Here is a 26371-nt window from a genome sequence, read left to right as displayed (position 1 = left end):
AGGGGGCTGCAGCCCACAAAAACCCGGGGTATGGGTGGGGGAGGGGGCCTCGCTTTCCCCGAACCTCGGCCGTAATGAAATGCAGGCTTGGTTCGCCACTCCATCCAGGCGCACACTTGGAAAATGCAAACGCCTTTGGCAAATCCAGGGCAAACAGGCAGAATTTTTATTAGCAACTAAATGATTTATGGCACACATACCCTGCCGTCAAAATTACGACGTCTTGAGCATCCAGGAGTGAAAACATTAAACATTTATAAAAATAGGCTTTTGGTTTTTTCCACCCTGCAAGTCCTTTGTATTCCCCACCCCAACTCTCTCAACATACATATTTTTTGCTTGAGCTCTATTAAAACAAAGAAAAACATTCCAGATCCCGGAACAGGGGATAATGGAATGGAGGTTCAGTGTCTGGGGTCTGAATACTGAGCGATGGGGGATCGGGAGTGGGAGGGTTTACTAGGAACCCACAGAGGCCTCTGGATAAGACTGGAGGACACTCTGCGCCCACCCGGGGTGCGACCCCACGCACGGCCCCTTCCCCAGTCTTGGCTTTCAGCAGCCTCGTGCAGCTCAACTGCATTTACTTTTTCTGCAGTCACCCCCCTCCCCCAAGGCACATAGACACAATACCTCCTTTCTCTAACCCCCCTCTCCTCTCCGTCTTTGCTCTGGCCGTCCCGGGGCTGCAACGGGAGCCTCCCGCCGCCCCGGCCGCTACTGAGACCTGCGTGCCCTGCTCCGCCGCTTGTTCCCCTCGGCTCCGGCTATTTTCGTGGCTTTCTTTCCTTCTCACTCCTCCCTCCCCCCCCCCCCCCCGCCCCGCAGAGCTCCAGCTTCCAAAAGAGGGCAGCCTAGAAACCAGCGCAGGAGGCTCCAGGAAGGGCAACTTGAAACTGCCCTCAAGAGGCTGAACTTTTTTCCTCAAATTTATACTGGAATTAAATTAGACACCCCCAGTTCGCTCTCCAAGCCTACCCCCCTTCTTTTTCTAAAAGTGGCGAAAAGAAAATAGAACGAATGGGCGCTAACTAGCTCATTTTTCCCCCCTCCAGAAAAGTTGCCTTAAAAATGGATTTAAAAAAAAAAGAATAAACGATGCGAAAACGCTGAGTCCGCAGCGCAGGGCGAAAGAGCGGGCTTCTCTAGTTTTAATTAAAATCTAATCACCGCGGTTGCTCTCTGAGGCAGGATCGCCAAGGATTTCTGCCCCTCCAAGCTTCCTTTTGAGGGTACGTAATGCCTAGCCGGGCACGGGTCCCTGCGGGGCTGCGGAGGGAGCGGGCCCCTAGGGCTGCCCCTCCGACCGCATCCGCACTCCTCGTGCCCGCAGCCAAGTAGGTTGCCGCGGGCAGCTCCCGGCTACTCAACCCAGAAAGGATTTTGCTGAAAGCGCAAAATAAAAGTACAAAGTCTGGGGGATTGGGGCTCCCCTCCCCCTCCGGCTGCCGCGGCCAGCCAAGCACTTTTTGGGCTTGGCTGCTGCTTCCTCTGAGCTCAACAGATTTTTTTTTTCCCCCGGTCTCGCCCTCCCTGGAGGGGGCACGGCGGATGGAAGGCGAGAGAGGCCCCCAGCCAAGAGGTTTTTAATATTACACTTTAATAGGTTTCAGAAGGCCCCGTGGAGAAATGCTAATAGGCTGAAATGTCAGAATCGAGAGGGAGTCAGTTCGCGCTCAGCCGATCTAATCCTTTTTTCTGCTCTGATTTTTTTTTGGGGGGGGAGAAAGGGAGGGGAGCGCCCACGCAAAGAGAGCCTTTGGGGAGGGGCGCGGTGCAAAGCGCCGCAGCCCGGGCCGGGGCCGAGCGGGGGGTGCGCCCTGGCCCGCGTTTCTATAGGAACCCCTTTTAGGAGATTAGAGACTCACCCGCTGCCCGCCGCCGCGGCCTCTCCAAAATATTAATCAGTAACCATCTGACACCGCGTTTCAGGGAGGAACCCGCAGACCGGGGCAAGGAAAACCGCCTTCTCGCCTGCCCATCCCACCCAACCGCGCAGTTCGGGGAGGGAATGAATCGCTGCTTTGTTTTAAAGTGGGGTGTGGGGAGGAGGGAAAAAGCAGCCCTTGTCCGTTTTGGCGTCTCCACCGCGCGTTGTAGAAGGCGCGCTCCAGGGGAGGTGGGGAGCCGGGGGCCCGGGCCCGGGGTGCAGCCCGCCGGGCCTCTGTCTCTTCCCGGCTCGCTCGGCTTGTCACCTCCTCCTGCGAGCAGGAAGCTGACAGGCGGCCCATTAAACTGCGCCTTGCAAAGCCCTGGATTGCGGCGACAACCATCTTCCTCTATTTTGATCACTCAGCCCAGACGCTGGGGGAGGGGGGAGGAAAAAGGAGGAGGAGGAAGGGGGGGTCCGAGCTGGTGGAGGGGGAGGGCTGCCTAGAAACGGCCCGGAAAAATTCTCACCACCAGTTTTGATCATTCAGCCCCACCGAGGGGAGCCTAGAAACTGCTGGAGCCCCTTGGTCCGTAATTGGTTTTATAGGGATGGCTGAGGGCCAAGGTGTTTACATGCGCGTGATTGGCGGCGCGCGCGGCCAATGGGTGGCGGCCGGGGGCAGGCCTGGGGGGGGAGGCGGGCACCCGGGAACAATGCGTGTTTCTTCGCCGTAGAGTGTTCCCCTCCCCCACCCTCCCCTTTCCCGCCCCCCCGCGGCTTTTTTTTTTTTTTTTTTTTTTTTTAGATCCAGCGAGAGGAACTTGAAAGGGGGGTTGTGTAATGTACCTTTTCCAATCCCGGGCTGTATATGGAGATTTGGGATTCTTTAAACCGGCGCTACCTGGATTTTATTAAAAAGCGGGGAGCTCGGCGGGAGGAAAGCTGGCTTTTCCGGGGGCTGCGGGAGCCCGGCCGCGGGAGGGCGGAGGAGTTGGCGCGCCGAGCGCTCGGCCCGGGGAGCGGTTTTCTACCAAAAAAAGGAAAGGCGGGCAAAAAGTGTGAGGCGGCTGCGGGTGGCGAAGGGGAGCAGCGGCCGCGGGATGGCGGGCAGCACGGGCGCCTAGCCGCGCCGGGAGCCGGGGCCGCCACCGGAGTCGCCGTCGCCTGGAGCCGGGAGCCCTGCCGCGCCAGGTACGCCGCCGGGCCACCCGCCTGCCCCTGGCCGGGCGCGATGGTCTCCAAACTTCTCCAGATGGCCCCCCACCCCGCCTCCCCCCTCGGGGTGCGCCGGGGATACCCTCAGCTCTCCAGCTCCCGAGGACAGAATCGGGGGACCAGGGCCGGCGTGGTGGGGTGCCCCGGGAGGGGTGGGGGCAAGTCCCTGCGCCCCGGGCGCCCACCTGAGCCCCCAGCCCTGCTCTAGCCCGCCCAACCGGGCCGAGGGGCGTCGGTTCCCTTCTCGGTTCCCGGCAGGCGGTGGGGGAGCCAGGGACGCCTAGACGTTTTCGATTATAGGCTGTTTTTAATTAAAAGCCGGAATTCAGCCATTTTAACTGCATTTAACAGGGGAAGAAAAGTAGGGAGAACGCAGCAGAGCCCGCAGATGACCGAGCCAGCTTCTCTACCAGAGCAAGGATGTTCCGGGGGGCTTCACCCCGACTTCCCCAAAGTGGGGCGCTGGGGCATGACCCGAAGCGCTGGCTTTTAAAAGAAAGCTACACAAAGAATTTTTTTTTTTTAATCACGGAAAGCTCATCGCCTGACATGTATCTTCGGATGTGGCGATCTTAGATTTTTCTAAAGTAAACGCGGATCTGGTAACCAGAGCCTGATGGGAGGCAGCGAGGGAGGGAGGGGGTGTTTGTAACCAAAACCGGGTTAAAATAAGCATCCTTAGCAAAGTTGGGGAGGGAGGCTGGAGGACGCCTGGGGGTTGCGGCTGAGAGGGTCTGCAGCTCCGGGGCCTGGCCGCCGGTCGCGGGGAGCAGGGCGGGCACCCGGGAGCCGGTGGCTTTGGCTTGACCGGTGGCTCTAGGAGCGCCCGGGCCTCTTGGAATCAGGAATCCGAGCTGCTGAGGGCAGACGGAGAGCGAGGGCAGGGTTGGCTCCCAGACCGCCTCCCGCCCCCACGGGAATCGGCAAATCTTTAAAATAAACAGCTTTATACTGGAACTACAGGGGGATTTGCCCAACGCTGAGGGAGGCGCCCCTCGGTCGGCCCACGACGCGAAGGTTTTCTTTGTAGGTTATTTTTGGGGTTGGGGGCAAGCTACGGTAGGAGCGAGACCCTTGAGTCTCTCCCTTCCCCTCTGACGCCCCCCAAATTCCCCGCTCCAGGCCACGTCTCGGGCCGCAGGATTCCCAGGCCAGGGCGCTGGAAAATGAAACCAAAGCTTGTTTTGAAGGATTCTTTCCAGTCCTCGGGCGAGAATGCCACGTCTCGGCTCTTCGGACTTAGGCTCTGCGACTCACAGTGGCCCGAGGGGGATGGCAAGAGGGGGCGATGAGTCTCTTTAAAAATAATAAACCCGCTTAGCACCCTCTTTCATGAAAAAACTACTAATTCCGAGGCTCGGGGCGAGCTCAGGGGAACCAAACTCAGAAAAGGGAGACAAGGGCTCCCAAAGGTTAAGTATTAAACTTTCCAGATAAGATAGTTACATAGTGTTTAGGGAGACATTTCGAACTGCTCATGGAAAGGTTTCACTGTTTGAAACCCCGGAGCATGTGACGCCCAGGAATCCAACACACTTCGGAGGTTTGTATTGACGCGCTCGGGGCGCGGCCGAGGGGCCTTCCCCAGTTTCGGGAGCACCCGTGAGCTGCCGAGGCAGAGTCTGGGCTGGGGCGTAGCGCGCCACCGGCCACCTTTTGAGCCGTTGCCCGTGAGCCCGATGCCGCCGAAGGAAGGAACATGGAATTTAACTTTTTATGGAAAAGGGGCTACTCCCGATTTCATTTCTGGCCACCACATCGGCAGCCCCCGACCCCGAACGGCATAGACGACTTTCTGAACTTGTTTCTTTTTTCCCCTCCTTTTTCTTTTTCCCCCTTCTGTTTCTTCCGCGGCCCGTCTCCTCTCCCCGCCAAGACGCCTTGTGCGCCGCCTCGCGCAGCTCCGCCTGGCCGCCCGGAGGGGCCCCACCACCGGCCGTCTGTGCGCCTCGGGCCGCAGGCCCGCCGCCGAGCGCAAGACCCGCTGGCCGCCGCCGCCATGCACGCCGCGGAGCCCCCGCCGCCCGAGGACTCTGGGACTACGTCGAGGCCGAACTTTTAGGTCCCACTGAACTAGGCCCGCGGGCCGGGTGGGGGGCTGGCCGCGGCACTCCCGCGGAGGATGGATGGCCGAGACTTCGGGCCCCCGCGGTCTGTGCACGGCCCCCCGCCGCCGCTGCTGTCCGGCCTGGCCATGGACAGTCACCGCGTGGGCGCCGCCACGGCCGGACGCTTGCCCGCTTCAGGCTTGCCTGGCGCGCTGCCGCCCGGGAAGTACATGGCCGGCCTCAACCTCCACCCGCACCCGGGTAAGTGCCTTGCGCGACGCCCGCCCCCAGTAGTCTCCTCGGGATCCTGGGAGGGAGGCCCGGGGAAAGTGCTAGGTCCGTTCCCCCCCCACCCCCGGCGTTCGCAACGGGGGGTCGGCCTCTCCTTCTCCCTCGGCCGGTTCACTGGGTGCCCATGGGTTGCCGGCAGGCTCAGTTCCCGGGCCGGGGAGACGCCTGGGCCCGGGGCAGAGGCCAGTCTGGAGGCTCCGGTGGAGAGGGGCGCGCGACTCAGCTGCCTTCCCCGGCGCTTCGGGCCCTCCCAAGGCGCTCGAGTCTGCCGAAACCGGAGCCACCAGGGGCTATTTCAAACCCCGGGCTCCTGCAACTCGAGCCTGGGTTGGAGTTTTCAAAATCTGGGCGAGAAAAGAACAGACCAACTCCATACCCTTTGAGACATCTGCTCCCAGAGCCGGAATAGTTTTTGTGGCAAATGTTTTTTCAGGCGCCCTGGGCCTGGGTTCGTTCCTTAGCTTCTCAACTCTCGTGCGGGGTCTCCAGCCAGCCCCGGCGCCTGAGGGTGCGGACGGACGAAGACCCCAGCCCTGGGAACGCGGCCTCCGGGGGGCGGGCGGCCGGCGGCCCTTGGGAGACCCCTCATCCCACCCCCCCTCCACACCCCCGGGAAGGAGGGCAGCAACCCCGGCCCCGGGGACCCCTTGTTTTCCTGCGGGAAGGCAGGGATGCAGATCCTGGGCAGTCGCCATCCCAAAGCTAGGGGAAGGAAGTGGTGCAGGAGCGGATCCGCGGGGCACGATCGGCGGAGGGAACACCATGGGTCTGACATGGAAGCGCGGGAGGAGGTGTCAGAGAAGGCCCGGTGGCTTCTGCCATTTCCCGAGAGGGGCTGCCCAGGCTCGGTGGGGACCACACTGGAGAGGGAGAAGCTTGCCCCACGCGGGCCTCGGCCGCTCCAGTCCGGCGGGGTGGGAAGGGAGACGCGGGGACCTCCAGACTTGCCTTCGGCCGCCGCAGAAAACCCGGTTCCTCCTCCCCCGGCTGCCTCCAGGTTTGTGCCTGGCGTCCCACGCTTCAACTTTAAAAAAAAATCCACCTCGGGCTTGCCTGGTGGCGCAGTGGTTGGGAGTCCGCCTGCCGATGCAGGGGACACGGGTTGGTGCCCCGGTCCAGGAAGATCCCACATGCCGTGGAGCGGCTGGGCCCGTGAGCCATGGCCGCTGAGCCTGCGCGTCCGGAGCCTGTGCTCCGCAACGGGAGAGGCCACAACAGTGAGAGGCCCGCGTACCGCAAAAAAAAAAAAAAAAAAAAAAAAAAAAAAAAATCCACCTCTCCCACAACAAAGCGTAGTCTAGGATTCCTGTGATTTCTCGGGGAGCTCCCGACGCTCCCTTGGCCTTGGGGTCTTGGAGGGGACAGCTCTGGGCCGCAGCAGCCGCCTTGGCCCTGCCGCACCAACCCAGCCCGCTCGGTAGCACTCGCTGTTTTTGCCCCTCTCTTTGATTTTTCTCTTGGAACTTTTCAGGGACCAGAGTCGCAGGGCTCGGCGGGACAAAGGGCCTTTGTGAGGCGCCAGGCGGGGGAGGGTCACGCACGGGGTCGGGGGGGCCGGGAGCGCGAAGATCCCCGCCTGCCCGGGGGGGGGGCGAGGACCGGGTCGTGGCCTTGGGGTGCGCGTGTCCCCCAGGAGCTCTGCCCGGCCGGCCACGCCGAGGGCTAGGGTTTTCTCCCAAGTGGTGCGCTTCCGGTGAGGGAGGGGTGCCGGAGACCCTAGAGGAAGGGCTGGGGGGCGGCCCTGGGGTACAAAGGGCCGGTCGGGCTGTTCCCTTTTGCGCGCGCCCAGAGGCCGCGGTCATTTTTGTGTTTGCGCCCTTAAGGTCGCTTGGCCCGGCCCGGAGAGGTGGCAGGGTTCTGTGGCCTAGAAGTGAGACCCCAGTCACTCTGGCTGGCAGGGCCTTCACTCGCCTTCCGAGAGTCTGGGAGAGGGCGCCGCGGACTCCCGGTGTCCAGTCTGGCTGGGGCCTGGCAGCGGCCAAGCGTTCTAATGAGAAGCAGCCGGGGAAGCAGCCCCTACTCAAGGGGGCCAGGGCCGCGCCGAGCCCAAGCGCAGCAACCAGGCCCCCTAATGCCCATTAGGTGGATGGGGAGGCTGAGGCACGGGGGAAGGGACTCGAGGGAGGGGCAGGCAGGACGAGGAAGTCCAGCGGGAGGTGGCCGCAGAGGCCTGTGCCTGCACTTTGTGAGTTAGGACCTGCCTGAGTTCTGCGTGCTCGGCGGCTGAGGTCATGGAGGAAAGAGCAGCCGGGCGCGGGGAGCGCCGCCGCTCAGGCCGGTGCTCGCTCACCCAGCAGGGAAGGGTGGGGGGTTGACGCTGCCTCTTGCTCCCCGCCGGTCGAGTGGCCGCACTGAGACCTAGGGACCCCAAGACCCTGGGCCAACGCCCAGACCAAGCCCGGTGCTCATCCCATTAGCCAGGCGGTGGGGAACTGCTCCCTATTCACTGCTTGGGGCGGGGCAGGCTTACAAATTTCTCAACCCAGCACCCGTCCCCGCCTTTCTTGCGGGGTGCAGGTGCTAAATTTTCCGCTTCTAAGGCGCATCACCTTCTTGGCTGTCAGCTCCCTAAGTCACGCCAACGTTATCAGCCACATCTTTATTTGTTTATGCTTGTACTGGGAAGCCTAGAGAAGCTGAGCTATTTGCCTCAGGTCACACAGCTGGAGAGGCCTAGTTACCTCTGGACTCCAGCGTGGGCGGGAACTCCGGGTGAATCCAGCTTTCCAAGGCAGAGGGAGCTGCCCCCAGGAGGGCTCACAGCTGGAATGGACCCTGGCTGTGGGGTGGTGGCTGGGACCCTATTCAAGCAGGTATTGACAGGGGGGTTGGGAGACAGTTTTCTGCATCGTGGATCCGGGTGCAGAGGGATGGTTCCTTCCTCTGCAGAAGAGGAGGTGAAATCAGGAATAAATGGGGTTTGGGATAGAGGGTCCCGGTTACCTTTCCAGTAATCTTGAGTATTGATAGGTATGTGAGCCCTAAAATGTTCACAGCAGTCGGTGAAATGGGCAAGTAAGTGACAAACACCTGGTCGACCTGCTCCTCTGTTCTGGGGTTGGGAGGCCTGGACTCAGTTGCCCTCACCATTGCAATTAAAGAGCTATTAGCAGGATTTTGTGCTTGGATGTTTATTCTCCCTGACCCCACACCCTGGGCTGGCCCCTGGAGGATATGTGAATAGGGGGTGGGAACCCAGGATCAGAATGGGGAGGCCCTGCACTTTGGACCGGCCAGTGGACAATAGCGGGCTGTGGGCCTTCTCCAGGGTCTGATCAGCTCTATCTCTGGAATCCAGTCAGCCTACTGAGATTGATTTAAGAAGATTAATCATTGGGACTGGCTGGTGGAGTGATGTGATCCTCAAGATAAGGGAGATTTGCTGGGTGCATCCTTGTCTGGGCAGAGGCATAGGGGAGGCCTGGGGAACGTTCTAGAATCTGGAAGAGCCTCCACAGCCCCCTGGCTCTCTGAGCCTCCTGGTTCTTTAGCTCTCAGCCTCAGCACTGTCTTCTTTCCTCACTTGTTCATTTACTCAGCAAAGGATTTCCAAGTGCTTCCTGTGTGCCAGGCACTGCTCTGGCCCTGGGAATCGGCGGCGACCAAACACAGAAAAATCTTTGCCGTCATTGGAGCTCCCATCTTAGTGTGTGGGGGCCAGGCAGTAAACATAAGTCAGCGAAGGAAGTCATTTTAAAGAGAGAGATAGACTGTGAAGGAAAGAAAATACCGAGGGACTTTTTTGGCCAGAGTGGTGAGGGGCTGTGAGCCCTGAGAATGGCTGGAGCTGGGGGGAGGGGGAGGGGGAGGGGGGAGGGGAAGGGGGGGAGTGTGGGACCCTGTAAGTCCCTGAAGGCCAGTAATGAGGTCTTGGAATTTCAAACTCCGAGGAATGAGAAGGCAGGGTTTTAAATGGAGGGAGTGACTCAAATTGAGGGACATTTTACAGAACTAGTCTGGACTCTTAAAAAATGTCAGTGGCATGCAAGACGAAGGCTGAGAACTGTTCCTGGTTGAAGGAGATGAAAAAACTGACAGCAAAAACGCCATATATAGCCCTCGATTGGATCTCGGATCAGGGGAGAAATTGCTCTAAAGAACATCACTGGGGCAATTGACAGAATTGGAATATGGACTGTAGATTAGCCGATAGCATCAAGTGAATATCAGGTTTCACGAAGTTGATCACTGTAATGTGATTATGTAAGAGAACGTCCTTGCTCTTGCGAAGTAAGAACACTGAAATGTTTAGGGGCAGGGGACTTGATGAATGCAAGTACTCTCAGGAATGGCTCAGGAAAAGAAAAAAAAACAATATCTAAAATTTTTAGATGTGGGAGACAACGATAAATCAAATGATTTCAAATAAATCAGCTTCTCACCCTGTCACACGTAGGGTGAGAAAGCAGTTCACAATTGCTGAACCTGGGGAAGGTCATACGGCAGTTGGACTATTTGCTAGTTGAACTGTTTCAGACTTTGAGTTTGAAATGATTTCCAAATGGGCATTTAACAAAATTAATCTGGATTGCTGGAGATCGGTAGACAGGAGAGAAGAGGGAACTTGTCCGTGGTGAGGAGGTTGTCAGGGAGGTGATAGTGGCCAGGGAGGAAGGCTGGAGGTGGCCAGGGTTTCGTGTCTTGTGGAGGTGGGGCTGCCGAGATCGATGTGGAGGGGCAGATGAGGAGGACAGCAAATGGATTTTTGGTCAGTGCTACTTCTGGAGGAATGGGGAGGAACAGGTTTGAGGAGAAGCTGGTGATCGAGCATTCTTGATTTGGATGTGGCCAGGTCGGGGTGATCTTGGCTCCTGGCGTGGACCAGTCTGCAGCCTGATCTCACGTAACTGCCACCTGGTGGTCCCTTAGAGCCCTGTCTTTGGTCATGTGGGGTCCTGTCTTTCACCCAGAATCTACCCCCATCATGAACCTCACCTGTCCTTTACTTCCCAGCCCAGCTTTTGAGGGCACCTGTGGGAGCTGCTGCTCAGGACAGGTCTTGGGCCTCCCCAGGGGCAGTGGGGACCCCTGGCCAGTGGCCAGTCTTGGCCCTCAGGGCTAGGGTCCTTGGCACGCCAGCTGCCCGTAGAGGCCTGGCATCTGACTTTGGAGGAAATCAAGGCCATTTGATCGGAATCACAAAAACAAACCATGTTTGCATGCCGTGAATGCATTCACCATCTGCATCCCAGTTTCTTTTATGAGCTAATGAAAGTGATGGACCCTCAGCCCAGAACAAAAACCTGCTTCACACACTCTCAGTAATAGTTTTGCATGTTCTGGGCCTTAAGCACCAGCTTAGGTTCATCTTGCAATCTCCAGATAACTGCCAGGGGCAGGAGGGCCTCGGGGCTGAGGTCGGATTTTGCTCTTCCACTTACTGGGTGATGACTCTAAGCCTAGATTTTCTTATCTGTGAAATGGGTCCATTAATGGTACTGAAGTGCCTAGCGTACGAATAGCCCTGTGCAAAAGTTACAGTAAAAGTGATTGCTGTAATTAAAATTGTCCTTAACCAGTGACTCACGAATCCCTGGCTCTAGTCTGGTCCTCTCTGAGGACCTCTGAAATCGTGTACGTAGCCCCTTTGTATGGTCCACAGGCTCCTTAGACTCCAGGGTGCCAACTGGAACACATTATTTTTATTATTCTCCTTTTTTGGTGGAATGGATACTCTGTGAAACGCTTCAATCTTGAGTGGTCAGTACTTGCAGTTTTACAAAATGAACACACTGATGTCACCACCAGCCAGCTCAAGATCAGGACGTTTCCCGCATCCAGAAGGTTCCCTCTGCTCTCTCCTGGTCGCCATCCACCCCACACCCAACTTCATTCTTATTTCTGTTACCTTAGATTAGCTTTTCCTGTATTTGAACTTTCTGTCAATGGAGTCATGCAGCCTGTCCTTTTTGATTTTTAGCCATTTTCACTCACACCAGCGTGTAAGATCCATCCGTATCTGAGGTGTGAAGCAGTAACTGGTTTCTGGTTGCTGTATAGTATTCCACCTCATGAATACGGCGCAATTCACATCACTCTTGTCTGTTGATGGACATTTAGGTTGTTTCCAGTGTTTGCTATGAATAGTGCTGGTATGATCGTGCCCTTTTGGTGCATGTAGGTACACATTTCTTTGGCTGTGTAGATAGTATCTAGGACTGCAATTAGTGGGTCACAGAGTATGTGTAGATTCAGCTTTTGTAGCTGTGAGCTTTCCAGTGGTCGCACCATTGTGCAATCCGTTCCCTGTCTTCCCAGCACGTGATATTGTCAGTTGCTTTAAATTCTGTTCATTCTGGTAAGTAGTAGTACCTAATTGAGCGTGCATCCCTCCCACCCCCACCCACTCTGCATCTTAGTTCCCCAGCCAGGGATTGAACCCGTGCCCCCTGCACTGGAAGCTCAGATTCTTAACCACTGGACTGCCAGGGAAGTCCCTGTGCCTGCATCTTAAACACTTTTTTTCCCTCATTTTTTTAAGCTTTATTGAGGAATACTTTGCATCCTGTAAAATTCACTTAGTGAAAGTATACACTTCTGTTTTATGCAGAGTATAAACTTTAAAGTTAGGTGTCGTTTAAAAAGTCAGATGGTGTTAGAAGGATTATAAGGAGAACCAGCAATACCTTGCCTCCTGTCTCCCCATTCCTGATGCCCCCTTTAAATTCTCTTGGCTGTTTTTCTTTTTTGGCCTTTTCATCCATATTTTTCTGTAATCCCCTGCTTCTACTGCTAGTTATTTTTTAGATTTTGAGATTCTTTATTGACTTCTATAGAAGATGAGGATTTTGCGTAGACTGTCCAAGTCTCTATCCTGACTCTCCCATTTATTAGTGTGAGACCGTAGGCAAGTTTCTTTACCTCTCCTACCTTGATTTTCTCATCTGTAAAATGGGGATAATAATAGTACCTACTTCATGAGATTGTTATGAGGATTAAATCATTAATACATGTAAAGCATTTAGAACAGTATCTGGAAAATAATAAGCACTGGGCTTCCCTGGTGGCGCAGTGGTTGAGAGTCCGCCTACCGATGCAGGGGACACGGGTTCGTGCCCCGGTCCGGGAAGATCCCACATGCCGCGGAGCGGCTAGGCCCCGTGAGCCATGGCCGCTGAGCCTGCACGTCCGGAGCCTGTGCTCCGCAACGGGAGAGGCCACAACAAGTGAGAGGCCCGTGTACCGCAAAAAAAAAAAAAAAAAAAAAAAAAAAAGCACTTAGTAAATGTTGCTTGTCGTTGTTGCCTCACGCCATCCCCCACCCCCATTCCTCCTTCCTCTCTCCTCCCAATATTTGTGAAATACAGTTTTGTTTTGTTGTTGTTTTGTTTTTTGTTTTGGCTGTGCCACGCAGCCTGTGGGATCCTAGTTCCCCCACCAGGGATTGAACCTGGGCCCTCCTGGACCCTCGGCAGTGAAAGCACAGAGTCCCAGCCACTGGACCGCCAGGGAATTCCCGAAATACAATTTTGTTTAGATCAGTTTTATTATTATGGCTTTGGATTTGTAAATGTTTGTATTTGAGCCAAGTGATATAATAAAATTCATTTCTTTATTTCCTTGAGTTATTAATTGCCTCTTTTTCCCCCCCATTTGCAGGGATTTCTTAGAATCTCTGTCTTCTCATCTCTTGGTATAGTTTTCATTTGGTTAGATCTGTTGGATGAGCTGCGTCTGGAGATTTCCTTCCTGCAGTTTTTCTTCTTCCTTCTCTAGTCTGGTTTGCCTGGTGGCTGGGCCTGTTCAGACTCACTGTCCCTCTGTGCTGTGTTGCATCTCCTGTTTCCTGATTCTCATTCCTTCCTCTTTCCTGCTTTCCTTGTTTTGGTGGAGCGTATCTTGCAGTAGCATTCTGTGAAAGGATACACAGAAGGCAATTTTTTTTGAGGCCTAGTATACCTGAAAATGCCTTTATTTTTACCTTCAGGCTTGATGGACATCTTGGAAATCATTTGAGGGGACTGCAACATCACCTTCTAAATTCCAGTGCAGCTTTTGAGGGTGTGATGTTATTTTGATTCTTGATCTTTGTACGTGAACTTTTTGTCTTCCCTTTTACAAACGCCTAAAATCTTCTAGAACCACATAATAGTTATAGAGCATTGGCTCTGAAATTCTTACACGTGCTCTTCCACTTGCCACATGGCCTTGGACATGTTACCTAACTCTGTAAGCTTCAGTTTTTTCTTATGTAAAACGAGTAATAGTGCTTACCTTTTACATTTTAAATGAAGACTTTTTGAATTACTGTTAATTTTATTGGTATTTTATGATTTACTTCTCACCATTTTTGCTATTCTTTCTAGTGCCTCTATTAGATAGCGGATCTCCTAGAACGATCACCTACTTTTCTTCTACTTTCTTTGCTATTTTCCATCTCTTTGTTTCTTCTGCTTTCTAGATGGTCTCAATTGTGTCCTCTAACTGTGCAGTTTGATTTTTTAATTAAGTTGTCATATTTTTAATATCTAGGAGCTCTGTCTTATAACCTGGATGCTCCTCTCTTTTTTTAAAATATTCGTTTATTTTTATTTTTGGCTGCGTTGGGTCTTTGTTGCTGCCCGTGGGCTTTGTGGGCTTTCTCTAGTTGTGTGGAGCGGGGCTACTCTTTGTTGCGGTGCGCGGGCTTCTCATTGCAGCGGCTTCTCTTGTTTCGGAGCACGGGCTCTAGGCGCGCGGGCTTCAGTAGTTGTGGCGCATGGGCTTTGTTGCACCGTGGCATGTGGGATCTTCCCGGACGAGGACCAGGGATTGAACCCGTGTTCCCTGCATTGGCAGGCGGATTATTAACCACTGTGCCACTAGGCAAGTCCTTTTATTTTTTCAATCGCACCCTGTTCTTGTTTCATGGATACATTAGTTCTCATCACTTGCAGGATATTAATTAAATTTTTTTCTGGAGTTTTCTTCTCTCAGGCATGGTCTCTGTTCCTCTGGGTCTTTTTTGTTCATTTGTCTTTCACGTTGGAGACTCTGCAGGTGTCTGGCTGGTTCTCTGGTGTCTCTTCATATTTAAGAAAGAGGCGCTAACAAGCTGATGAGACTGGGATCCCAGGGGGGGACTTGTTGACCATTGTGGAAGTTTCTGACAGTGTCTGTAGGTCTTCCTTTCTGTCTTCCTCAGTCTCCCAGGCTGGAGTCCTGTTAACAGCCTCCAGGGAGTTTAAACTTGGCCGCCCCTCTTCCAAGAGCTGAGTGTACCTTTTAAGGACGAGGATTTGTACTCAGATCCCATTTTCACTTTGGTCCCCACACCAGCCCTGAGAATCTAGCCTAAGACCCTCAAGGGTTCCATTCATGTGCAGTAATGTTTCCTTTTAAAACCGTGTTACTGCCATTTTTGTGAGTGTTCTGGCACCTGGGGAAGGAGTTTTTTCTTTTCTTTCTTTTTTTGGCATGTGGGATCTTAGTTCCCCAACCAGGGATCGAAACGGTGCCCCCTGCAGTGGATGCGTGGAGTCTAAACCACTGGACCGCCAGGGAAGTCCTCTGGGAAAGGATTTGTCATACTAGATCTCAGTGCCCTGGGATCCGGCTGCCTCTCCTCCCCGGTCCTGTGCCGGAGAGACCTGGTTCCTCTCTGTCTCCGCCTTCCCCCCTAGGACACTGCCCTGTTTTTGGCCCATAGTTCCTAGAAGGCCCTCCTTCCATCCCTATCTCTACTTCCTCTAGGCCAGGACCTCCTTTAGGGGGAAGAGAAATCAATGGGGAAATCCTCTGTAATTGCTTTAGAATTGAGAAAGTCTGGAGCCCTGGGGCGAGGCCGGGGTGGATGTATTTGCATATCATTGGCAAGGCTGAGGCCTTGACCGCTCTGGGCTGCCTTGGGATCCCCTTTATTTAGATTTGAGCACCTACTTTGTGGTCTGGGTGTCTGGTGGGAGCAAGGCAAAGTCCTAGCCTACAGGGGGCCCAGATTCTGGGCTGGGGGAGGGGCTGGAGTTAAACCCAGATTGCCCTTCACTTGCTGTGACCTCTGCTGGGGAGGAGCTGGGAGGTCTGGGAGGCTAAAAGGTGCCTGCTGGGATCCGACCGTCCTGGGGTGAGGGCTGGCTCCAGCGGGAGGGGAGGGAGGCTGGAGGTAACACTTAGCCTGGATGAGGGAGCTGGAGGAATAAAGCCCCTCGGGCCAGCCCTCGGGCCCAGCTGGACCCCTCCCCTCCTAGGTGGGCGGGGCAGGTCGATCTGGCCTGGTGGCTTCTGAGCGAGCCTCTGCTTAGCTCAGAGGAAGAACCTCTGCAGCTCAAGATTCTCAGCCACGTGTACTGCACGGATGGGAGCTTGGGGACGTTGGCAGTGGCCACAGGTCCTGTGGCCCAGTCACAGCACCAAGAATGTGCAAAGTAAGCCTCCCACCCTCTAGCTCTGTCCCTCAGCCTTGCTGGTCTGTCTTCTTGTGTCACCTTCCTGGGGAGAGGGGAGTGCCATGAAGCGGAGGACACAGGCACGGCCCCAGGCACAATTTCTTTCCTTTCTTGTCTGCCCTTCATTTTACTTTATTTTTAAAGGTGAGAGCTTTACTTTATTATTATTTTTTTTGTTGGCCACACCGTGCAGCTTGCGGGATCTCAGTTCCCCCACCAGGGACTGAACCTGGGTCACGGCAGTGAAAGCCCGGCATCCTAACCACCAGACCACCAGGGAGCTCCCGATTTTACTTTAGAGGAAAGTAAGGCTCAGAGAGGTTGTGTCACCTCCCCAAGGTCACACAGCCAGGAAGTGTGGGATCTAGGGGCCAGACATGAGCTCTCTGGCGAGAAAGCCAGGGGCTGGGGAGAGATGGGGTATGAATGAGAATTTTTCTTTCTCTTTCCCTTTTCCTTTCTGGGCTCATTTTTATTTATTTACTTGTTTTCGTTTTTGCAAATTTTGTTAATGTGAGAGTTCCATGAAAATTACTCATGCTTGTGCTCAGATTGGCCTCCCTCTGCGCTCAGTTTTTTAAAGGATATTTTTTTATTGGGGCTTAAAGGACGTACAGAAATAAGCAGAGATCATAAACGTACAGTTTGGTTATTTTTTTCACAAACCGAATCAACCAGGTTACGAAGGAAACCCAGGTGCCCTGTTCTGTCACCCTGTCCCAAGGTGACCCGAACCTGGCTTAACCGCCTGCTTTGACTTGTCTGTTGGTGCCCTTCACGTTTGTGGAAGCAGATAGTGTCCTCTTGGGTGTGAGGTTGTGAGATTTATCCTGCCCTGGTCGCTGTAGTGCCTTCTCCTTGATGAAGGGGTTGCCTCCTGTGAGAATGTAACAATTTGTTTATCCAGCTCTTGTTGGACATTTGGGTTATTTTCCAGCTTTGGCGATTGCTGGTGAGAAGATCTTTGAATTCCAATTTGCGATCTTTCTACGCAGACCTGCGAGGGCGTTGCTGGGTCAGAAAGGTTTCTAGATTCTGCCAAACTCTTTGAGAATGGTTGTACTAATTTATGCTCCCTCTGGCCATGTATTAATATTGTCCATTTTTCCTTTTTGACACGTTAACCCTTCTGGTGGGTGTGCAGAAGTTTTCATTCACATTTCCTCCATGGTTTATGAGGCTGAGTACCTTGTCATGGATTTACTGGACACTTGGACTTCCTTATTTGCCACTCTCCTGTTGCATCTTGCCTGTTTTTACATCGTGGTGTCTGCCTTTTGCTTGTTGATTCTCAGGCATTCTTTATATATTTTGGATACAAGCCCTTCAGTGGGGCACAGATCTTTCTCCATGAGGTGGCTCACATTTCCATTCTCCTAATGGCGTCATGTGATGGATAGACATTCCTAATTTTCATGTACTTCAGTATATCGGTCTTATCTTTATGGTCAGTGCTTTTTTTTTTTTTTTTTTTTTTATGGTCAGTGCTTTTTAATGTGGTCTTTAAGAAAGCTTTGGCTGCCCTTGGGTCACGAAGGAATTTTCCAGTGTTTTCTTCTAGAAGCTTTTGCCTTTCCAGTGTTTTCTTCTAGAATCTTTTGCCTTTTGCCTTTCTGCAGTGCACCTGGAAGGGATTTTTAGGTATGGTGTGAAGTAGGGAGTCAAGATTCATGGCTTTTCCCATGTGGGTGTCCAAGTGGACCAGCAGTGTTTATTGAAAAGACCATCCTTTTTCTACCCTGTGCAATGGTGGGCCTGTTTCCGAACCGTCCTGTCCCCATAGGCCTTTTCGTGTACCCATGTGCCGATATCACACCACCTGCATTACTGGTATTTGATAGCCTAAGTCTTCCCACGTTATTCTTCATCTTGAAGGTTGCCCTGGCTATTCTTGATTTTCTGTGTTTCTATATAACTTTTTCTTTTAACTAGTACAATACATGTAGGTTTGCCACTGTAACCATTTTTACGTGTACGGTTCAGTGGCATAAAGTACATTCACATCAGTCAGGTCACCACCATTAACAGTCACCACCATCATCTCCAGAACATTTCCATCCTCCGAACTGAAACTCTGTCCCCATGAAGCACTAACCTCCATCCCCCTCCCCCAGCCCCTGGCCCCCACCCTCTACTTCCTGTCTCTATGAATCTGGCTCCGCCAGGGACCTCCTAGAAGTGCCATCATAACAATATTTGACCTGTGTCTGGCTTATTTTGCTTAGCATCCTGTCTTCAGGGTTCATCCATGTTGGGTCAGGGGTCAGAATGTCCTTTCTTTTTAAGGCTGAATGATATTTCATAGTATAAAGATAGACCACATTTTGTTTATCCAGTGGACCCTTGGGTTGCTTGCATCTTTTCGCTGTTGTGAATGGGAATAACGCTGCTGTGAACATGGGTGTGCAAAAATCTCGTCAATTTTTCACCCGACTTTCAATTCCTATGTAACTTTTAGGGACAGTTTGTCAATTTTCACAGCCCCTCCCCCTCCCCCAACCTTTGCCCCTACTGGGGTTTGGATCGGGATTGCAGTAAAGTAAATCTCTCCATCAATTTGGCTGTAGCGAGCATCCTAAGAAGTACATCTTTGCCCACAAAGGTGGTTTCCTTGAGGGGGACCCCCAGAAGTGGGTCTGGGATTTGCCAGCCTGCTGACTTGCTTTCCAAAAGCTGGGGATGGGTTGGCTGTGTCCTCACCCTCCCTCTGCTGCTCCACAGACCCCCACCCCACCCCCCGGCCCACAGTCAAACTAAAAATATGCTGATTGATAGATGAAAATGATGTCATCGTGTTTCGGTACTTGTTTGCGATACTAACTTTTTCCTGAATTTGGCCATTATTACTGTTCTTCATTTGTGAATTGCCTGGGATTCTGATTGAGCGATAAGGCTCTTTCTTTAAGAGACAGGGCATTAACCCCTGCTCTGGCTTAGATATTACAGAAATCTTGGGATGAATGGGAGTCTGAAGGTCATTTTATCCAGAGGGTCCTCGGACTATTTTCAGCGGCTGTCATAGAAACGGCCAAGTCACATGTCTGTGCTCTGGGCTAGAATGGGCTCTTTTCTTGGGTGATAACCCTGATCTGATCATGCTGATGAGATGCTCTGATAGCCTTTGGTGACATCTTAAGGAATGCAGTTCCTTTGCGAGGCCAAAACGTTTTAAAATAGGAAGGGAAAACACATTTGTTTCTTGTTTGGTTGTGGAAGGGGTCTTTGGGAGTGAAGAGATGAAAACAGGGTCTCGAGTCCGGGTGCTGTGGCTGAGTGGAAAAGTGTAGATTTTGGAGTCAGAGCCTCAGTTTCCTCATCTGTAAAAGGGACAAGAATCTCTCCCTCCCAGAGTTGATGGTGGGGGTGGGTAGTTCGTGGGGAGGGTGGCATGGGGGTGGTTGGATTAGAGACAGCATGAAGTGAAGCCTTGAAGCCCTACGCTGGCTGTGAAGTAGGGCCCAGGAAAGGCTCCTCTTCGTCCTTCACCCAGTTCTAACTGATCGTGACCTTGCCCCTCCCTCCCACCCATAAATATTAATCGAGCACCTACTGTGTACAGTATAGGTACACAGGGGGGCACTGGGGATGGTGTAAGGCAGGGGTCTGCAAACTGCCTCCGAATCTGGCCCATCTCCTGTTTTTTGTAAATAAAGTTTCACTGGGACAAAGCCCAGTAGTTTTAAAGTATTGTCAGGCAGGTAGAATAGGCCTGCAACGCCTAAAGTATTTATTATCTGGCCCTTTCAAGAAGAATCTTGCCTACTCCTGTTCCAGTGGGTGGAGAGGGACAATAAGCAAGGAACTACAATAAAGGAGGAGCTAATGTGTATATGGTCTGATAAGTGGTGATAAGCACGGTGGAAAAAATAAGTCAGGAAAGGGGGTGGGGGTGGGGCAGGTTGCAGTTTATGGGGCCCTGGTGACGGAAGGCCCACATTCGTTCCCTGTCACCTGGGCTGCAAGAGAAGGGAGTGAGGTATATACAGACGGGAGTATACAGATAACTTGCAGTATGTGGAGGGAGGAATGGATTCCAGGCTGAGGTGCAAAGGCCCTGGGGTGCAGCCCGTGGGGCTGTGCTGTCCCATATTCCCGCCCGAGCCTGTGATAAAGTCCTATGAGTCCTTCATTGTTTACCAGACCTTTGTACCCACCATGATCTCATCCAAGTCCCCCTCCCCTCTCCCACCAGCGAGGACTTCAGGTATCTATTTTATAGGCAGTTTCTAGAAGGAGGCCAGTGACTCCATCCATTACAGAGGCAAGGTTCCACTGACTGGCTAAGGTGGCCTCACCGTTGCCCTCTCTAGGGACCAGCAGGTGAGCGTAGTGCAGCCCCCTGGGGGGTTCATCCGGACGGGCCTCATTCCCCAGCCCGCAGCACCTGGGAGCCCTGCCTGAGCAGCGAGGGGAGGAAGGAAGCAAACACCTTTTCAGGATTTGAGTTCTGCCTCCTGGTGACCTTGGCCAGCCTGGGAGTCGGCAAAGCCCTGAAGCCCTTCCTGTGTTCTCAGTGTGGATGAAGGAGGTGGCGATGGCTGAGAACAGGCTGGCCTGCATCCCCAAACTCATGGCTCTCTGCTGTGTCCCTGAGATGCAGTGTATGGGGTGGGAGGGCCTGGGATGTTGGTGGGTCCCAGCTTGGGAGGGCCTGTTAGCTCAGTCCTGGAGGGGGCACAGGCGGGGTGGGGGGGGTGCCAAGGCTGGGTGGAGTGGGGGGCCCACGCCCAGCTCCCTGCTGCTTACATTCCCAGAGGGACCTGGACCTCTCCCCCGGGCAGTGGCAGGGGCACGGGCACGTTGCCCCATAGCCAGGCCTCGGGACCTCCTTTCTTGCCCCGGGGGCATCCTTCCTCTCTCACTGGGACCTGAGAAGGGGAAAACCATTTTCCAAGCACCTTCGAGGGCCAGGCCCTGTGTGAGGGGGTTCCCTCACTCAGGGTCCGAGGGACAGTGGCCGGTCTGGAGCCAAGGGCCTGGCGCGCTGGGATTCCTGAGCTGAGGCCTTGCTGTGCGGTGTGCTTGTAGCACCAGCTGAGCGACTTGGTTGCCCCGGCCCGGTGATGCCAGTCAGTCTCTCTGAGCCTCAGTTTCTTAGTCTGTAAAATGGGGGTAACAAGATTCCTTCACTCCCAGGGCTGTGGGACGGTGAGCCAGGACGGGAAGGTGCCAGCCCGGAAACCTCTGGGCCCTGGGGCGCCCTGGGCAGCGAGGTCAGGGAGAGATGCAGTGTTGGATTCAGAGGCAGAGAGAGGAGCTTACGTGTTTTTTTTTTTAAATTGAGGTGAAATTCACACAACGCGCAATGAATTATTTGAAAGCATGCCTTTCATCGTGGGCAACCACCAGCTCTCTCTAGTTTCAGAATTAAAAGTTTTATTTTAAGGAAGGACAGATGGAATTTGGGTAGAGGTGATAGTCCCACTTGGACCCTGACCTGGAGCAGTTGCTGGGCTTCTTCAAACCCCAGGTCATGTAGCTATAAATAAGGAGGCACTTCATGAAGGCGTTTCATGGACGTGAGTTCATTTAATCTGTGTGTCCACCTGGAGGGGAGAGATTGCTCTTCTCCTACTCTTCAGCCTGGGGCAGTGCAGTAACTCAGACTCACGGAGCTGTGGGCGTTGGGGCCAGGGTTTGTTTTCCACTGTCCCCTGGGGACCCCCGCCTCTGTCGCACCTCTGTCCATGGTGGGGGCCTGGCCTGTCAGAGGTCCCGTCCCTGCCCTGCTCCGGTTTCCAGCAGGGAGGAGCCTTCCATCCAGACTGTGGCTAAATTAAGCCTAAATTAATTAAAATTTAATAAAATTGAAGATGCGGCTCCTCAGTCTCACCAGCCACACGTTTCAAGTGCCCAGTAGCCACAAGTGGCCAGTGGCTCCTGGAGTGTCCAGCGAATATGTAGAACAAGTGTCATTGATTCACCAGGTTTTGGTCTGTCCAGGATGGCGGGCAGGCCAGTGGGAACGTTCTCCCACGGGGGATCCTGGTGGCCCTCGAGTGGCTACCCTGTAGGAGGGGTGTGGGCTGCACGGCTGGGCTCCGGGTCAGCCCTGGCTCTGCCCCTGGGCCAGGGCTGTGTGGCTTTGGGATTGTCCTCTGTGCCCCATGAAAGGCCTGTGGGAAGATTCCATGAGCATCTCCGTGTGAAGCCCGGTGTCTGTTGAAGTTGGGTTAGGTCCCCCTTTCTAATTGTGAACAGTGGTACTTTATTACGGGTTCACTGTGTGTTCTAGGCTTGGACAGTCGTGGAGTGAGATACTCGCGTGGGTGGGCAGGTGGCATGGAGGCCTCTGGTCACCAGGGGGCGGCCTGGGACCAGGGAAGGAGGGCCAGGCCTTGATCTCAGTCTGTGATGAGAGGAATGGAGACCTCTTCCACCCCAGGCTGTGCTGGAGGACTTCCAGCCAAGTCTAGGGAAAGGCGGTGGGCTCTGGCTAGACTGTCACTGCCCCCCAGAGCCCGGAGGCCTCCACCGTTCTCTGTGAACCCAGGAGGCCACCGCTGTGTCCCCAGGGGTGGGTGTGAGTGGAGGATGTGTCCCTAGACCCTGAGGAGAGCTCCAGGTACTCCGGGGGTGGGGGGATGCGGGAGTGTGGAGCTCAGAAGCAGTCCGGAGATGCCGGTGGGGCAGGGTCGGGGGGTCAGCTGCTTGCCTTCCACCCTAGGGGGACCAGGCAGGACAGCGGGAGTGGCACATGCGTCCTTAGGTGTCAGGAGCTGTGCTTGCCTTCTCTCCTCCTCCTAACACGTGTCCGTCTGCTTTTGCCCTGAGAGGATCAGACACAGTGCGGTCACTTGGCCAAGAGTTGACGCCTGCTGTGTGCCACCTGGGCACCTCGGGGGAGGCCGACTCCGCTCCTGGGGGACACAGGTCTACATTTCCACGTCGTCCTGGGCGGAGGCATTCTCTGAGGCCCAGGGAAGGCCCGAGGTGGGAATGAGTGGAGGGGCCAGGTGGAAGGGAGTCCCAGCAACTGGGGGTTTATCTCGTGTATCTGAGCCCTGCCCCTCTGCCGCCTCAGGAGCATCATCAGGGGAGCGGGTGGGGACAGTGAAGTTGTGCAAATAAACGCCACCGTCCTGGGCCTGGCGGTGAGGGGGGCTGGCATGCCCGTTTAACGGAGCTGCACACCGCGGCTCTCGGAGGGCCCAGGCCTGCCCGCCAGGCCCGGGGGAGGGAGTTCGGGCACCGTTGAGCCCCGTGGCAGGCGGGAGCTGTTGGCGGCATCCGGACCTGGGGTGCCGCTGGGCGGGTTTCACAAGCCCGGGCAGGGGCAGGCCCAGGGCAGGAAGAGCCCGTGGCTGATGTAAGCCCTTGCGCAAACCCCTGGCTGCCGCTTCCGGAGCCGGCCACCCGCCGCCCGCAGAGGAGGAAGCCTGGGGCCTGGCAGCCCGGAGGCCCCGCTGCCCGGGCTGGGGCTGCATGGGCCGACTGACCGGCCACCATGGCCCTGGGTCCCGAGGGCTTGGCGCTGGAGTCCGGTGAGGGGGCTGGTGGGGATGGGATGGGGGGCCCGGACGTGGGGTGGTGGTGATGCCACGTGGTGCCAGGTGTCCTCCCATCGCTCCGCCTGATGCCGGCCCCACTCTGGGCGACAGGGAGGAGGCCCTGCCCCTTGTGTGCGCCCTGAAGGGCCTGGGGGGACGTTTGGGCCTCCTGTGCCCCCGGGGAGGTGGTGAGGGCGGGTCTGTAGGCCCTGCGTGGAGGCCTGTGGGGACTCAGAGGGTGTGGGTGGGCGTCTGCGAGCCCCCTGAGGGCCGGGCTGGGGCCCTCTGGGCACCCGAGTCACACGTTGTCTGTCACCCCCTGCAGCCACTTCACTCTGGGCCGCTGCAAACAGTGCCTGCGTCACAGGGGCTTAGAGAGGTTCCCTGAGGGGCACCCGGGGAGCTCTTACCTCGGTGGCCCGAGCTGGTGCTTGGTGCCGTCCAGTGAACGGGCGCCGCTGCTGCTATTATGATTATTATTGTTAAATGCGTGCTTCTTCCTTTACTGCAGTTCTCAAGGGAGGCGTTATCATTATCCCCATTTTGCTGACAAGCAAACAAGAGGCCAGGGAAGGGAAGCCCCCCGCCCCCCCCGCCCAGGTCTCCTAGGCCTCCCCCGGCCTGTGAGCTGGGGGCCTGCCAGCGTCTTGCCCTGAAGGATGGGCACGTGGAGCTTAGGGGCAGCACCCCTGGATGGCAGGAGGGAGGACACACCCCTGCGGGTGGGGGCCTGGCCAAATGGGGCGTGGCAGGGGCGGGTGCGGCTTCCACCCAGGCCCTAGCCGGTTGTCCTTCCTGGCATCAGTGGGCCCCCACGCCCCCATGTGAGGGAACCCAGTAGGAGGAGCTCTGCTCTCTGAAGGGACAGGCCTCCCTTGTCCACTGCTCTCATTCATTCCCTGATTCACTTGCTAATTCCCTGTAGTTCTGGGACAGGCTCCTGGGCTGCATTCAGAGCCCCTGGTCACAGGCTGTGGGATCAGGCACTTCCCATCTCTGAGCCTCAGCTTCCTCACCCGTTAAATGGGCACATGGCTCCTCCCGCACAGGGGTGGCTGAGGGGTTGGTCCGGGCCTGTCCAGGGCTGCCTTGGGGTCCTTGGAGGCCATTCTCCAGCTCTCTGGTGTCCTCGCTGGTCCAGAAGCTCAGAACCTGAGCCCCCTTCCACCTCGTCACTCTGTGGCCTCCGGAGGTCCCTGCCCCACACCGAGCCTCAGCTTTCGGGTGCAGGTGGGGAGAACCATACCTCTGGTCTGGGGATGGTAACGCCCTTCTGCCAAGAGTGTCGGGTGCCCTGGAGGCACCTGGGGTCTCATTGGGTGGTTTTCTCAAGCTCTGAGTCTGGCTGAGTTGACCCAGGGTGGTCCTGAGTCCAAGGGGCTGGGGTGGGGCTGGGCGGAGGAGGTTTGATTGGTCTCCCTGCCAGTGTCAGCCTCGAGAAGCAGGGAGAGGCAGGGATCTCGGGGTGGTGGGCTGGGCGGCGGCGGCCTGGTGGCTGCCTGACAGCCCCCCTTCTTTCTGCAGGCGAGGCCTTCTTGGGCAGCTTTGTGGCCAGCGGGATGGGGCCCTCGGCCTCATCCCATGGGAGCCCGGTGCCCCTGCCCTCTGACCTCTCCTTCCGCTCCCCCACCCCCAGCAACCTGCCCATGGTGCAGCTGTGGGCCGCCCATGCCCACGAAGGTAAGGAGCGAGCCAGGCGGGCGGGCCGAGGGCGCTGGGCCACTATCCCCAGCACTTCTCAAGTCTGCCGCCTCCCCTCTGTCTCCACGGTCACTCCTCCACGTGGTGGCCTGCGGGGCCCAGCTCTGGTCATCCAGCCTCCCTGCTGTTCTTCAGATGCTCAGCGTTCCCTCTTGGCCCTGTCCCAGGGCCTTTACACGTGCTGTTCCCTCCACTTGCAGCCCCGCACCGCAGCTCACTGGCTATCTCCTGTTCCTCCTCCAGGGCTTGGCTCAAACATACCCCCCACCCCACCCCGGTTCCACCTCCCACTTGGATGACACATTCATCTGTGTGTTTTTTCATGAGATACCTGTTTCCCCACCAGTGAGTTCTGAGGGCAGGGTCTAGTTGGTTCTGCTGCCCGCTGTCTCCTCAATGCACAGTCAGCTCGTCAGTGATTGTCATTGTGGGAGCAGTGGGACCAGGTGCCATTGGGCTCTCTTGTTGCTGCTCTGCGGTGACGCCCCTAAATGTGGGGAGGTCTGCTGGCTTGGCTTCCTGCCAGCCCAGAGCAAATCCTGGGCCTCCGTGGAGCCTCAGTTTCCCCTCCGTCAGTGAAGGAATGGGCCTGGGGGACTCTGAGTTCATCCTCCACCTTGGGCTCTGGTGGATTTGAGATGCTGGGTGCTCGCTCGCTCCTGCTGCCTCCTGGGTGTCCTGGGGTGCTGCCTCCTGGGTGTCCTGGGTGCTCCCGGGTCGGGCGCCTGTTGCAGGTTAAGGCTCTCCTGGGCCTTTCGCCGCCCACTGTCTCCCTACTTCCTTCTCTGTGCCAGTTGTCACCGAGTGCTTCCGTCCTTGTCCTGACTTGTGTGTGCCCCGCACGGAGGGGCGATCCTGCCTCTAGGTCTGGGATGGTGGGCAGTCTTTCCGGGCTGGGGTCCCATCTGAGCCTCCCATTTCCACCAGCCCAGAGCGGGGGTGCTCGAGGGGCCTGAAGGGCAGAGGCTGCCTCTGGTGCCTGTGTGCCATCAGCCGGACTCCCTTTTCTCCTTTGCTGGCAGATGTCGGTAATAATAGTAACGATAGCAAACAATGCAGTGTCCTTCCTATGCACAAAGAACTGCATACTTGAACTCATTTTATCCTCAGAACAAGCTGTGAGGAGGGACTATTATGCCCATCTTACAGATGAGAAGGCAGTGGGAACCAGTGCCTACCTAGGAGTGTTGTTTCAGTGATGAAGCAAGATAACGTGTATCAGGTGTTCCTTATCATCTTGTGACTGTTGTTAATATAATTGTCACGTGGGGCTGTGGGTGAAGATGTGCACCCAGTGTGGCCAGGGACGGGTCCTGCATCTCTGGCCTCAGAGGGAGTGACTGGGGGGCATGGGGGACCCAAGTCCCTCAGGGATGGATCACCAGTGGG

The 26371-nt window shown here is 55.5% G+C and overlaps 1 protein-coding gene across 10 annotated transcripts in view; it reads left to right on the top strand.

Moving 5' to 3' along the window:
* Positions 1 to 1102: 1102 nt before the first annotated feature.
* The window catches only part of TNRC18 (trinucleotide repeat containing 18), an 85671-nt gene continuing 60402 nt past the window's right edge, over positions 1103 to 26371 (top strand). For 6 of the 10 annotated variants that reach the window (XM_022565454.3, XM_089895539.1, XM_022565453.3 and 3 more), the window contains exons 1-3: positions 2697 to 3064; positions 4965 to 5397; positions 24806 to 24961. In XM_022565454.3, the coding sequence (XP_022421162.2) occupies positions 5211 to 5397; positions 24806 to 24961 (343 nt within the window). In that variant the 5' untranslated portion in view covers positions 2697 to 3064; positions 4965 to 5210. Of the gene's footprint in view, positions 1233 to 2696; positions 3065 to 4964; positions 5398 to 24805; positions 24962 to 26371 lie in introns of those variants that run through there. The other 4 variants (XM_022565459.3, XM_022565458.3, XM_089895538.1 and 1 more) reach the window with 3 other exon arrangements.

This window comes from Delphinapterus leucas, chromosome 15 (genome assembly GCF_059928025.1).
Source record: "Delphinapterus leucas isolate spDelLeu-1000000601 "Yukka" chromosome 15, BTC_Dleu_Yukka2, whole genome shotgun sequence".
In the NCBI taxonomy this organism is placed as follows: Eukaryota; Metazoa; Chordata; class Mammalia; order Artiodactyla; family Monodontidae; genus Delphinapterus; species Delphinapterus leucas.
This window is presented reverse-complemented; position numbering and strand designations above follow the sequence as displayed.